General features: G+C 44.9%; 3 protein-coding genes across 3 annotated transcripts; all 3 read left to right on the top strand.

Annotated features, from left to right (window-relative positions):
* Positions 1-136: 136 nt before the first annotated feature.
* JR316_0009795 (uncharacterized protein) lies at positions 137-897 on the top strand (the record flags this gene model as incomplete). The annotated part of the gene is made up of 4 exons (XM_047895479.1): positions 137-254; positions 322-388; positions 450-609; positions 685-897. 4 exons carry the CDS (start codon positions 137-139, stop codon positions 895-897), a joined length of 558 nt encoding a protein of 185 aa, XP_047745198.1.
* Positions 898-2,892: 1,995 nt separating this feature from the next.
* On the top strand, positions 2,893-5,123 carry JR316_0009794 (Cathepsin D; the record flags this gene model as incomplete). Its single annotated transcript, XM_047895478.1, has 9 exons — positions 2,893-2,911; positions 3,208-3,428; positions 3,500-3,543; positions 3,598-3,875; positions 3,932-4,231; positions 4,293-4,463; positions 4,534-4,727; positions 4,782-4,965; positions 5,038-5,123. 9 exons carry the CDS (start codon positions 2,893-2,895, stop codon positions 5,121-5,123), a joined length of 1,497 nt encoding a protein of 498 aa, XP_047745197.1.
* A 5,137-nt stretch (positions 5,124-10,260) lies between these two features.
* Positions 10,261-11,576, top strand: JR316_0009793 (Dehydrogenase aclE; the record flags this gene model as incomplete). Its single annotated transcript, XM_047895477.1, has 4 exons — positions 10,261-10,719; positions 10,788-10,841; positions 10,896-10,977; positions 11,038-11,576. 4 exons carry the CDS (start codon positions 10,261-10,263, stop codon positions 11,574-11,576), a joined length of 1,134 nt encoding a protein of 377 aa, XP_047745196.1.
* Positions 11,577-13,701: the final 2,125 nt, after the last annotated feature.

The following is a 13,701-nucleotide window of genomic DNA, read 5'->3' as shown; positions in this document are numbered from 1 at the left end:
CTGTCCCCTTCCCTCCAGCCGTACCCACATTCTTTTGTCATCCAGCCTCGTTGCCCTCCGCATTTAACGTATACCACCTTTCAACTCCTTCACAAAGCATTCTTCCAAGTTAACATACCCCTGATCGACAGACAACATGGTCCACTTGAAGAGCATCCTTCCCCGTGCTGCTTTCGTCCTGGCTTCAGCTGCCAGCGTGGCCAATGCTCAAAATCAAATCAAGATTACAGCGCCTAGCAAAGATATTTGGTGGGGTGCGTACTACTCGTTGATTGTTGCTCGTGTTCCGCGTGTCAACCATGTTTACCCATGCCCTCCCAGTTGCCAAATCGACAAACGTGCTCACTTGGGACTGCAACAATTCGCCCGTCGACTCGTTCACTATCTCGTGCGTCTCTTCTAAGCTGCTTGCATCCTTTTCCAATCTAACACCGTTATGCCCACCCTAGGATCTCGAATCCAGACCCCAAGCTTTTGCCAGATATCATGCCCTTCATTAGTGTCCAGCAAAACTCCCAATGCTCCATCCTCGTCTCCCAGGACCAAGCTAATCAGCCAGCTGGGACAGGCTATGTTATCACGTTCTCTAACATCTTGAACCTGACCGATGTGAGCCCACTTCCTCGTGTCTTTTGTTTTTGTTCGGTTACTGACTTTGTCGTGGTACCTTCTTTCCTAAAATAGGTCGTTGGCACCTCAGACCCCTTCGAGATCAAGCCCCTCGGCTCCCTATACCCATCCCAGGTTACCCCTACCGCCAACGCTTCTTCTTCAGCATCTCCTACCGGCGGCTCTGACACGTCCAAGCCAAGTTCGGCTGCTACCGCAGTCGGCAGCAGGGGCATCGCTGGTATCTTTGGAGGTCTCGCACTTGGTGCCGTTGGAATGATGTTCTAAACGGGTGTTCATGCGTACCAAGAAAACAGGGATGTTACCGAGTCATCGTATGTGTCCCGTCCCTCTGGCTCTTATGTGGTTATTTGGACATCTATCTTCTCATTGATTATACTACCCCTGACTTTGATGTTGTTCGTGTAGCAAGGACTTTACCTATCGTGCGTTCTATTTCCCCATTCATCCATGGTCACCTATGTTTGCGCTCTCCTGTCGATAATTGTTACTTCGCTCTTCCCGAGTCTCCCCCCCCTCCACTCAATCATCTGTGCATTGTCGATGTTACTTGTACTAAATGCTGTGATTGTTAGGACTTAGGAACTATTAGGAACATTCAACTATGTAGGGTGGACAATGGCTTGACTAATTGCGTATTGATTATCAAGAAGATACGGTTGTCGTGTCTGAGGTGAACATCCTTCAGACGCGCTCATAAGGACGCGACACGAAATAACCATATATGGAAGTTCTGTTCATGTGGCGGAGCCCAGAGGTACAAGTCGGCCCGCCGTTCTTTCAAACCTTCCACTCAGGCCATTCAGAAATCAAGCCAAACGCTGTAACCCTTTTGTCTCCAACCTACTTACGAGGCTTGTAAAAGTGTTTCGTAGGTTTGCATTCCAGATGAGAATAATCTCACCAATCGAAAAACGTTGCCAGAGAAATATTTGCTTCTATGCGTTGGTTTTTGTTTCGAGAAGCATTCGTTGCAAAGGTGATTTGAAAATCTTGTTGGGGAAATTGGCTTTCCAAATATATATTTGAAGGGCTCTCTTCAATGTTTGCATAACACTAAGGAAGTTGTGGGGCAGAAAACGGCAAAACATGCGACAATTAAGATTGGGCTCATCAGGAACCAGCACCCCCTTAGGTAAGCAAAAGTTGGCTTACCTCCGAACCTTTTCAACCCTTCTGCACTCACACTATTCTACATTTTTGAACCACAGATATGTAGGTTATGCTTCTTTGAACACATCTGTGGTTTTTTTTTTCAAAAAAATTTTGATCTCAAGAAGTTATAAAGATTTTAATTTTTTTCCTTTTTTTTTAGTCTAACACGTCAGAAATGGTGTTTTCTCGAGTTTGGGAGATTTTCGAAAATTTGACAATGTTCTTTTGGCCGCTTATATAATGGTACACGTGACCACACGTGACAATAAGTCACGCCTAAGTAATACCTCTCAGACTCATTATGGACTTCCAGAGACTACAATTTGACCTCTGAGGTGTAATTCTATTATTGTGGGCATAAAGGCTAGTAGTAAGGATTGTATATGCACATTTATGAATTTTTTTTTTTTAAACTTTTTGTCTGAAACCATTTTCCGTCAACATAACTTTTGATTTTTTTTTCGAGCTGGATTTTGGCCGCTCTTGGCGCCAAGCCCATTGATTACGTAAGGGTGCTGGTTTCTGATGAGCCCAATCTTACGAGAAAGCAGGCTCGGTGGTTTCGGCTGCAGCACGGCAAGTTATGTACAGGTTATAGCATTTGCTGTCCAGTGTCATCCCACTGATCATCAGAAAAAAATGATGTGGTCAACCGCTACAATAATGGAGCGATGCACGTCTGCTGTTCAGTTCCGAACGTTGGATGCGGACCTATCTCAGATACTTCCAGCATAATCAAAGTTGAATTGCTCTTGTACTAGTGCTGTCGTTAAGTGTAGTATATAGTGCGGAAATTGATTGCAGTCAAAACGCAAGTTTTGCATAGGATCCGGAGAAATAAAGTCGTTTATGCCTGCGTTCAATCTATAAATAAATTATTATGCGAGTCCTTCAACCAGATGTTCACAAAGACCTTGACTCTCCGAGAGTCACGCAGACATTTGCCACAGGAAAGATGTTTTGCCAAGCATATTATCCTACACCTTTCCGGTGTATGCGCCTGTTGTATGCAACCATTTTCAGTCGGGGACTTAAGAACTCAAAAAAAAACTCTCAACACATCACCATGCGGCCGTTGCTTTTTGTACACTTTGTATCTGTTCTCCCATGGCCATGGCCAATAACGGTGGATATCTCTTCGCCAAGTCGAAAGCCAAGCTCTGTCTAAAAATAACTCTTACTCACAGATGTAGACATGGAGATGATATATGCGTTTGTATGGGGCATACCGTCAACTAGAAAGACCCGCTGCAGATGTTTCGGAGGCACCCATCTTGCCCGGACTTTCACCCTCACCTTTTTCATCGTCCGCGAGGTTTTGGAATTGTGGCATTTCCCCTCCCTTGTACAATTCTTATTCCTTCTCGTTCTGAACACCACGGTTTAACTTATTTGATATGGCGCCATTGGAGTTCATATCAGTCCCTATCTTCCTTACGCTCCTTACCATCTCCGCTTCGGCAGATCCATTCCATGTTCCCCTCGCTCGTCTAGCACAGCGTAGCCCACTCAATGTCAACAAAGAGGCGTTGAAATTGAAGTACAAGTATGGCTATCTCAGTCCACACGAGTCCCGTAAGCCACCTGCTCGAGTCACTGCTGGTAGAAGAGCGACCAGCGTTGGAATTCCAGTGACCAATCAGGTATGTACTGGAGATATACAAAGTTGACAACCTTGTTGACCATCTGTGTTCCAATTATAACCGCGTTGTAGGACCACGACGCGAGTTATTTCGGAGCTATAACAATTGGCACACCGTGAGTAGTCTCTATGCACACTTGTGGCACTTTCACATTCTTAAACCCTTCCAGTCCCCAGAAATTCAATGTTATTTTGGATACAGGGTCTTCCGATTTATGGGTCGCCGACACTACATGTCAGGAGTGCAGCTCATTAACTGGAGATTGCGAACCTTGTGACTCTAGGACTCCTCTTTTTGATGCTTCAAAGTCATCTACGTTTGTAACTCCAAGTGGAAGTGCAATTGGCTCAAAAGTACCGATACGATACGGCTCTGGAGAGGTACTAGGCTCACTGTCATCGGATTCCGTCACGATGGGTGGCTTTACGATCCCGTCGCAGACTTTCCGTGGGTGACTTTTTGTGACCAATTTTCATCGATGTTTGCTTATTTTATTTCACTAGTATCTGTATCATCGTTAACTCCAGGTCTCGTCGATGGCTCTATATCTGGTATAATGGGCCTTGCGTTTGCTACTATCGCCAGCACACGCTCTACACCGTTTTGGCAAGCACTTGGGCCTGACCAGCTATCTTCCCCAGAACTCTCGTTTTGGCTTCAGAGGTCCGACGATGCGCGCCAAGTAGAGACCGCTGGCGGTGTCTTTACCTTGGGCGGAAGAAATACCACCCTTTTCAGTGGAGACGTGGAGTTTCTTAGTATTCCAGTCAGTCAGCCAACATTCTGGCTTCAGACTCTGACGTGTATGATTTCATGTTTGGATTATACGCTGGCTGCGCTCTGATATCAATATTTATCAAACAGCTGCTACTGTCAACGGAAAATCGGTATCGATCACTTCAGATACTTCGCTTTCAGCGATTGATACTGGAACCACTCTCATTGGTGGTCCGTCTCTCGACGTTGCCGCTATTTGGGCAGCAGTGCCGGGTGCTAAGCCAGCCAACGATGATAACCCAGGATTTTATGTGTTTCGTAAGTTCCTTCCAATGCTAGAAAATTAAGGCCGACTATAGTATTTTAATAATATTTCCCTCGAACATAGCTTGCAAGACAGACGTTACTGTGTCTCTTTCCTTCGGTGGGAAGCTGTGGCCTATCAGCACGCAGGACATGAATTTCGGTCCTGAAACTCCTCGAAGTCAGATGTGTTTAGGTGCCATCTTCGATCTTACGCAGGGCACCAATATCACGCCAAGACCGGGCACCCCAAGCTGGATTATTGGAGACACGTTTTTGGTTCGGCTTTAATCCTTTTTACCTGACGTCACCGATTAACATATACTTGTGTAGAAAAATGTATACACTGTATTCAGAGCACTTCCTCCATCTGTTGGATTTGCTGAATTGTCGAGTGTCGCGGGGGGAACGCTTACCAGTCCAGGAACAGGACCTACATTAGGAGGGACAAGTCCAGCAGGGATACCATCAGATGCACCTGGCGCATCAAATCCGCTATCCTCCAGAGGAACGTCAAGTAGGTTATTTATTACTTTGTGCTATGATGAAACATGGTTCTCATTATAGTTTTTTGTTGGCAAACTACTAGATTTAGGGAGTGTAACAATAGCAGAACACTTTGTATACATAGTGTTACTGTTGGTTTCCGGTGCTTCCATAATATTCTCCCTGTAATCTACCAGCGCCGAATCTATAATCATACCAGTGCCGATATATATAATCATCGAAGCGTCGTTGGGATAAACATGGACCTCTCGATTATTAAGCCTCTGCAAGGCTCCTCGGTTCCCATATATACATACTGGAATAATCTGCTATATCCTTGTTTCTCTTATTCTATTACAAGTCATAAACTTCCATTTCAAATCTACCTATGCTGGACTGCTTGTTTTTCTGTACCTCGGAGAACATTTCCAAAAAAAGGACTGATGCATAACAAGCATATTTTCCCACTTGCCAGGAATCATTGAGAACTTGAGTGAATGAGTCAGTTGACTTAGCACAAGGGGAAGAAGCTACGTTGTGGGCCACTTGTTTCGGTAATAATCTTAACAGGAGGGCTCAAACAACCCAAGTACGCAGCATTCTAGATTTGGATAAACTTGAATTGTACGCGCAAGTTCAGAGGCGGGGAATCCTTTTTGACTTGACAAAATGTATAGCTGTACGGTTACCTTAAAAATCTTTATATTCTTGAATGACGAATCGTCATGTCCATGAGATGATTTTATCAATTTTGACTCCGGTTTTATTGATTCGTGTTATTACCATGCCTTGAGGGTGGACACTGAATAACTTAATTTGGGGTTCAAAGGATGTTGAAAAAGAGGTGATAGATGGTATATTTTCGTCGTCGTGGTCAAATGAGAAGGAAGCCGCCTTCGTAGCAGGCACTTAGAAAATCACGATTGTATTCAAATTTTAAAATGCGACACAATTTATATGCATGTCGAAAGCGCGACCTCAAAGCTCGATCTTCGCGCAAAGGGAAAGTAATAAGGCAGCTGCGGCAACGGCAGGACATTTTAAACCCAGCTGAATGCCGAGATTTGGGCCGCCCGGCCTTGACCTTGTCCAATCAACAAACACCACATGACTGGGGCATCCACTGCAACCTTGACCCTCCACCCAAAAGTTGTACATGCGTTGTTATCCTGGATCGACGAGTCTCGTCTAGATGACCCCGAGTGCTGCTTACATGTGTTGTATCACTCTCATCGATTCCCGCCTGGCTCCTCATGTTGTGACATACATCTTTGATGCCAGAAAGATCATGTTCACTCTGCCATTCGCGGTCAACAACGTGTATTCGTTTGTCAAGAGCTCTGGACCCATCCTTCCTTTTCCCCCCGCGTTGTTGACAACCAAAGACGCGCGCTGCTCCTGCAAGTCTCGATGGCACGGCTTTTTCTCGGCATTCAAGACTACCGAGGGATAACCTAGGCCTGGGACTCCTGGAACTTGCCCCGGGGACCGTGTGATGTCTGTGATTTTACTGCGAAAGGACTCTTGAATATCACGGTACCTTTGCGGCGCACCCTGGCCACCATTGTAAGGCTATGATTCAATGAGCCTTGCTTGTCAAGCTGCTCTAATCCCTATCCAACAGGCCAACTACCGACTTCAGAGCTAGGGTAGGGACCGGACCTTGTCTGAATATTGGTCTGAATATTGGTCTTTAAATTTGACAATCATGCTAATCTCGTTCGGGTTTCAAGAGAACATGCAACGGCATTGAATCAAATTCAATGACCGATTCTCAGACTCGATACAATCATAGACGAGATATTTGAGTCTCTCCGCCTCAACGCAAACTATGCCGAAGTTTCCTTGACGAGATTATCCCAGACAAACATCTCAAGGGCTTCTACAAACAATCAACATCCGAAAGGTCTGGCTGCCACAAAGATGCTTCTTTTCTCATGCCACATGCACACATGGGTAAGCTGTTCAATGCATGCTACCTTTCGGCCAATGCTCATAAACAGTACAAGCATGCCCGTGGCACTCCGAGACAGCGGTCCATTTCTGATCTTCCCATGCTAGACGAGGTCTGATCTTTCCCTCATCTTGCACTAATACGAATGACCGTAATTCAATGCTCAAAGACTTGGTACGGATAGAAAGACTGGGTGAACGTTATTCATCCATCTTTGTCGAAGGCATCCCGCGTAACTGTTAGCATCCTATAAAGTTATGTGGAGCAACATCGAGGACGTTGATCATCTGTCCAAATAAGTGGTCGAAGATATCGCAAATGCTATGGCATGACACGACGTTCTGATCACATATCCCCGCAGCATTATTGTTGATGCTAGGTGCCCTCCTTTCCTTCCGCCTATGTGATCTGCTTATAGCTTTGGCTCCCTGATGACTTTGAATGTTCACGGGCCGTTCGAGATTAAACCAGGTTGATCGTACCTAGGGCGCTGATTGGTATAAACTTTCGCCAAGAGGGGCTCAAGATTTCATTTGCTATAGGTGTATATAAGGTGCCGATTATTACCAAGCTTTCAAGCTGTCCTGCATTGATTCTTCCACCCTCCCTACGCTGCCCCTGGCCTGCTTGCAGCTTTCTGGTTGAACGCTCCCATGGAGCAAGTAGATATCAATTCTCAGATAAGCTTGGTGGACGAACAGCTGTAAGCTGGCTGTCATTCAACTCTCCAAGAATGACTCGAAGTTCAAAATTGTGTACAGATTTGTTTACCAGTGCATCCAGCTTGCTTCCTTTGGTGAGCAGTCCCACTTCTCAGTCATATCAACTGCTGAACCAGCAAGATAAAAATAGTCATATTATATTACGACTATATTATAACGTTTTCTGACGAAGTTAATCGATACTGGAATCGCAGCCGCAAAATCACGATTGCGACAATCTTGTTTTTCCTCAATCGGTATTTGACAATATTGGGCTACCTCCCTTTCTTCATTCTATACTTTCGGCCTACGACAAGTCCTACTCGTCTTGAGGTATGTCCATTGAACTCTGGTATATACTTCGTTAACAAGCATCTTGTGCCGTTCGGTATCGGAATGGACAGAGGTAAACGTTTCCCTCTCTAGTTATACTCGGATCCTAAACTCCTTACAGCTGTCAACATTTCAATTCATATCATGCATATCTTGTAGTTGCTGTACAAGTCATCATCGGAAGTGAGTGTGATCGCTTCTCATACTTCTCATAAATCGAGGCCTCTGACAATGATCAAAAGCCATTTCCGTCTTACGAACCTATGCACTCTATGGCCGCAGTCGACGAATTCTCATATTGCTGTGCATCGTAACGGTTATCGCTGCTGCATTCGGTCTGGTAGGCACAATTTTGTTCATCATCCTACTACATCGTTGAAGCTGTGTCAGTTTTGCTCCTTCACATCGCAAGATACCTACACGGAGGCGGACTTTCCATCTAAAAGTTGCCTATTACCACTGTCTGATCGGGCGTAAGTTCCTTTTTTTGCGAGTTATTACTATGGTTGTTTAAATTTGACGTTGTTTTGCTAGCGCCCAAAGTTCGTACATCTCCGATAACAATGGAGTAGAACCGTGTATTGACAGTTTTTATTTGACAGGACAACTTTTGGGATGGGTAGCGCTGGTGGCATTTGAAGTCCTCATTTTCGGCTTGATTCTCTACAAGTCTGTCACGTTATCGAACAAAATGAGCGGAACATTTGCTATCTTGGACATCATGCTACGTGATGGTAGGCTATATTCTTCACAATCTCAACGTTGATGCTCATCCTAGACCCAATAGGCGCTCTATATTTTGGGTAATCTTCAATCCCTATTTGGTACTTCCTGTGTAACATGTCATTTCATTAGCGTTATTGCGTTGTCATCTCTTTCGGTAATCATAACGTTCAAAGTGCGTCATTAATAACTTTTTGTTGGTCACTGCTGTTAATCTTAACTTGAAATATAGCTAAAAAAGGTACGCGTCATATAACATTGCAGAAAATCTTGTCGGATTAATTGTTGTCTTTAGGAGCACGAGCGGGGAATGACAGCAACTATGACGAACGCGTAAGGATTCCTTGAAATTCCAGGTTTAGGGTTTGTACTCATATTCTCCTTTACAGGCTTGCCTCTTCGATGATTACTCGCCTTATGCTGAATCTTCGTGACCCAACGCTGGCCTCTGGGAACAATACTCGTAATTCAAGGCCTATACTCTCAAGGTTAAGTTTTGTTATAGGATTCCAGGGATCATCATGGACTACTCAAATAGACTCCATGCTCCCTGCTTCGCTCGAGGACTATACAGAATCTTATGCGTCGACACGCTAGCATCAGGCTTACGACCAACCGGTTTCAATGAAAACCTTACGCTATCACGATCTAATCTTCAAGACACTCTCCCTCTCCTGGGATTATTACCCTATAGACAATGTTATATACCTTGAACTTCATATCTGTAAATCACTCGTCACGTTGTACGATTTGTAGTGTTGTTACCACCTGGTGTGATAATAGAGAAAAATCAATTCGTTTAGTAAAAGTTGAAATCCACAGGGTACTATCAATGCACCTGGTATCATAAAGCTAAAGGAGTATCATTCATCCGTGCGTCTTAGCGCCCCAAATGCTAAAACGAAACGAAAAGCGCAGCGTATGTATGTACATCTATCCCTGCGACATCCGTCTTTTAAAAATGTCCAGTCCCATCATAGCTTCTTTCGCAGCACGTGGGCTCAAATATACGCGACAACGTACCCCCTAGTTACTAGTTAGAAGTAACCGTCATGAGGTGATCACTTTTCAAGATGTAGATCAGAGTGGAACTCCAGATATAATCTATGCGCAAGTCTTTGGTGTGATTATACAGATTCCCATTACTGATAGGCTGAAATGACAAATGTAAAAGTGACATTAGTAAGTTGGACTGATAGTAATAACATTATGAGTGACTGAGAGTAAGAAAATACTCATTGGCCAGATTGGAAAGATGTCTCTTAAAATATACATTTTATCTCTAAAGTGAAAACCATACAGACGTGCAAGAGCGAATAGATGACATCGCATCATCTTGCGTCGTCGCGTGCTATTATTAGCTCAAGGGTATTACACAACTTGTACTTCAACCGCGAGTGGATAAGATTTGACTTCTTTTTATGGTATTTTGATGCAAAATTTGACACATACACAATGTCTAATAGAGCCTCTATAGACGAGACTTAGTCATCTTCAGGACCTGCTGAGATGTGCCCTGCCTATTCAACCGTTCGTTTTTTTGTATAAAGGGTGTCGAAGGTGTTCAGGTGGCATTACATTCTAACTTTTATCTCCCAGTGAACTTTTCTAAATAATGACTTCCTCAGATTCTTCGAATCAAAAGATTAGAGTGGGATTTATAGGACTCTCTGCGTCTTCTGGATGGGCAGCAGGAAACTTAGCCCCGGCCCTACTTCACCCCTCACTTCGAGACCGCTTCGACCTCGTAGCGGTATCTACAACCACCGATACATCAGCAGCAGCGTCAGCCGCAAAGTACTCCAAGGAAGTAGGACACGACATCAAAGCGTATTCCGGGGACACATCGAGAATCGCGGCTGATCCGGATATTGACTTGGTCGCTGTGTCGGTGAAGGCGCCGAATCATCTGCAAGCTGTGTTGCCTGTTATTGAGGCGGGGAAGAATTTTTTCTTGGAGTGGCCTGCGGGGGCTTCGACGAGGGAGACGGAGATGATTGCGGAGGCTGCGCGTAGGAATGGAGTTAGGTCGATTATTGGGCTTCAAGGCAGGCACGCTGTTGTTATTCGAAAGGTGGGTGGAACTGTATTCGCGTTTCAGAAGTGTGTGTTGACTTTTTTATACCTGTTACTGTAAAACAGCTTAGGGAAATATTGGCGTCTGGAGTGATTGGTACTGTTCGGTCTACAAACGTCGTAAGTCGGCATTGATTCTAACGTACTCTTGATTTTAACTTAACTTGTGTATAGATTACGCACAACCCTCGAGAGCTCGGGTATTATGCTCCTTTTGCGAGAGAGGTCTATGCGTATAGTCTGGACCCAAAAAATGGTGTGTATTTTTCATGAAGCACATCAGGCTTTCCATATTAATGCGGTAAATTTTTGTCAGGATGTTCTCTACTCGCTATTCCCATTGCGCACCAGCTAGACACGCTCGTAGACGTGCTTGGGGAATTTGCGAGCGTCTCAGCAACTGAGGCGACGATGTATCCAACCATCACGTTCGTCGATGAGGCAGGAAAGCCTACAGACAAAACGATCCCATCGCGACAACCTGATCACTATGCCATCACCGGTATTTTAAAGACTGGGGTGCTGGCAAACATACTCTGGCGCAGTGGATACGCTTCGAGTGAAGGCCGAAGGCAGTTTATTTGGGAGATTGAAGGCGAAGAAGGCAGTATTATACTGCAATCTAAGGAAAAGACGGGAGCGTTCCCTGGGTTTACAGAGTCTGAATTGTACCTTAATGGCCAGAAGGTAGAGTTTGAGACGCCGGGGAATGTGTTTGAAAGTTGTCGTCAGGCGTGGCAGGAATACGCGGATGGTACGGAGCGCTATGTTACCATTGACGATGCGGTTAAACACCATCGGCTTATTGATGCTATTGAGACAAGCGCGAAAGAAGGGAGGCGTATTGTACTTTGAAGGTCGATCGTAAAGGCTTCGGTATAGATGAATAGCTTGTATTTTCCCATTGAATAGAATCGCATTCGCGTGTTTAACTTGTAACAAAGCTCAGTTGAAGGTTAGAGTATACCGAGTCGACCTCAGGCTGTTTCCAGCCCGTTAGAGTTGCTTTTCGGCAACCATGCCGCATGCTTCTTTTGATTCTCACAAACCTAAGCCGAATGTCATGCCGTCATTATGTCAGCGATAACGCTGTGACAGAGCTATTAGGCCGCTTCCTTCTCCCTTGACCACGACGACGAAATAAATATATACCATCTATCACCTCTTTTTCAACATCACTTGTACCCCAAAATTAAGCCACTCAGTATCCACGCGCAAGACATGCTAATGAGAAGAATCAAGGAAACCGGAGTCAAAATTGATAGAATCGTCTCGTGGACATGACGATTCGTCATTCAAGAATGAAGATTTTTAAGGTAACCGTACAGCTATACATTTTGTCAAGTCTCAAAAAGGATTCTCCGCCTCTGAACTTGTTGCGCATACAATCGAAGTTCATCCAGAATTGAGAGTGTTTGGGATGCACGAGCCCCTCCTGTTGAAACCACATCACCAAACATGTGTTAGAAACTAATCCAATCTCATTACGCCTGCTGTATTGATTGCATAGCCCACTACTAACGTTCGTTGACACCGGTAGCCTCTACCAGGTATGATCTAGAGTCGTTTCTTGCACTATTCCAAGCTGACTAATCTTTAGTACAGTTTCAAGTCTACTTTCAGTTCGTTGTTTTTGGAAATAATAAGAACTCGTTGGGGTCACCGTAAGTTTCAAGGCTAATGCGCTTCGACGACGTTAACACTAATGGTCGCATTTAGATAGCTTGTTAATGCCGCCGCCGCCGCCATCATTCCTCAGGCGCGAATTTATTAGCATGAATGCAAGCTATTGGCTTTCATTATACTGCAAACGAGAGGGTCTGGGTAAGTCGGTATCCATTTGCAAAGGTCTAGTCACTTACTGCATCCAATAGTGAGAGGTTGCATATTGCTCCGACTTGTCGATATGTTGTGTTATTTCGTGCACTTGGACGGGACATTAAATATAACATCATGAATGATTGGATCCCCACGAGACCGAAGACTGGGATCAAAGTCCTCGGACCTGATTTGACGGAGAAACCTGCAAGACGATATATGACGCGTTCCGCGGTGTTGCTGTGCGATACCAATTCGAGGAGTCAACGGTGAAGTTTTTTTTCTTGTAACGACACACAACCGACCCTAAATGTGCGTGGCCATCCTTCTCATTAGGTTGCAAAGAAGGCTATAGGCGCCTCACATCGTGAGCTGTCATTCGAGAGGATGATTTGATTTATGAATAACTCCAATACGTGCATGCCTAGACGTGACACGTTCAAATCAACAGTCAAGAGTCATTCGGGGACGAAAAGGGAAATAGGTAATATGGATTTGGACCACCCAGGTCCAGAGTGTCGGAGATGAGGTTGGTGGAGCGTGCTGCTGCAGGAGGGATTGGAGACGAAAAGGGAGAGTGAACTGGGTCGCGAAGAGAGGATACGGGGCCGCAGCAAATGGCCATAGGTCGGGAGGAGGAAAGAGTAATTGGAAGAGTGTGGGAAGCGGAAGCAGATTGTAAATCGAAGAAGAGAAGGAAAGCCGATTTCTCGATCGAATTCTTGGGCATCTGGGTTGGGATTTGACTGGAGGCAACGGCTCTTTCTGACTCCCTCATTCTTTCTCGAGCTCATTATCCTATCCGCTGTTGTCGACGGTGCACTGCCCTACTCCACTATCCTTTCCCCACTTGCTATTGCTATTACCGACTTGCCTGCATACACTTCTCGTCTACTCAGTTCTCCTCCTCAAGTCCTCCATTTCTACCTTGTTTATCTGAATCAATACTAGCTATTCATTGTTCTTTTGTTCTCTGCAACATTTCCGTCTTTGTTCGACTGGCCTTCCCAGAATGTCTGCCAAACGATATCCTTATTCTGTTCTCTCGACGGCCCCTGCACAAAATCACAGTAATCACAGTCACACCTCCGCCCCAAACAGTTCTCTTTCGCACCAAGTTCATACTCTGCACTCTAATCCTAATACCAATCATAGGCTGAAT

This window comes from Psilocybe cubensis, chromosome 9, assembly GCF_017499595.1.
Source record: "Psilocybe cubensis strain MGC-MH-2018 chromosome 9, whole genome shotgun sequence".
Taxonomy (NCBI): domain Eukaryota; kingdom Fungi; phylum Basidiomycota; class Agaricomycetes; order Agaricales; family Agrocybaceae; genus Psilocybe; species Psilocybe cubensis.
Note: the sequence above shows the minus strand (reverse complement) of the source record. Positions and strands in the feature narration are given on the sequence as shown.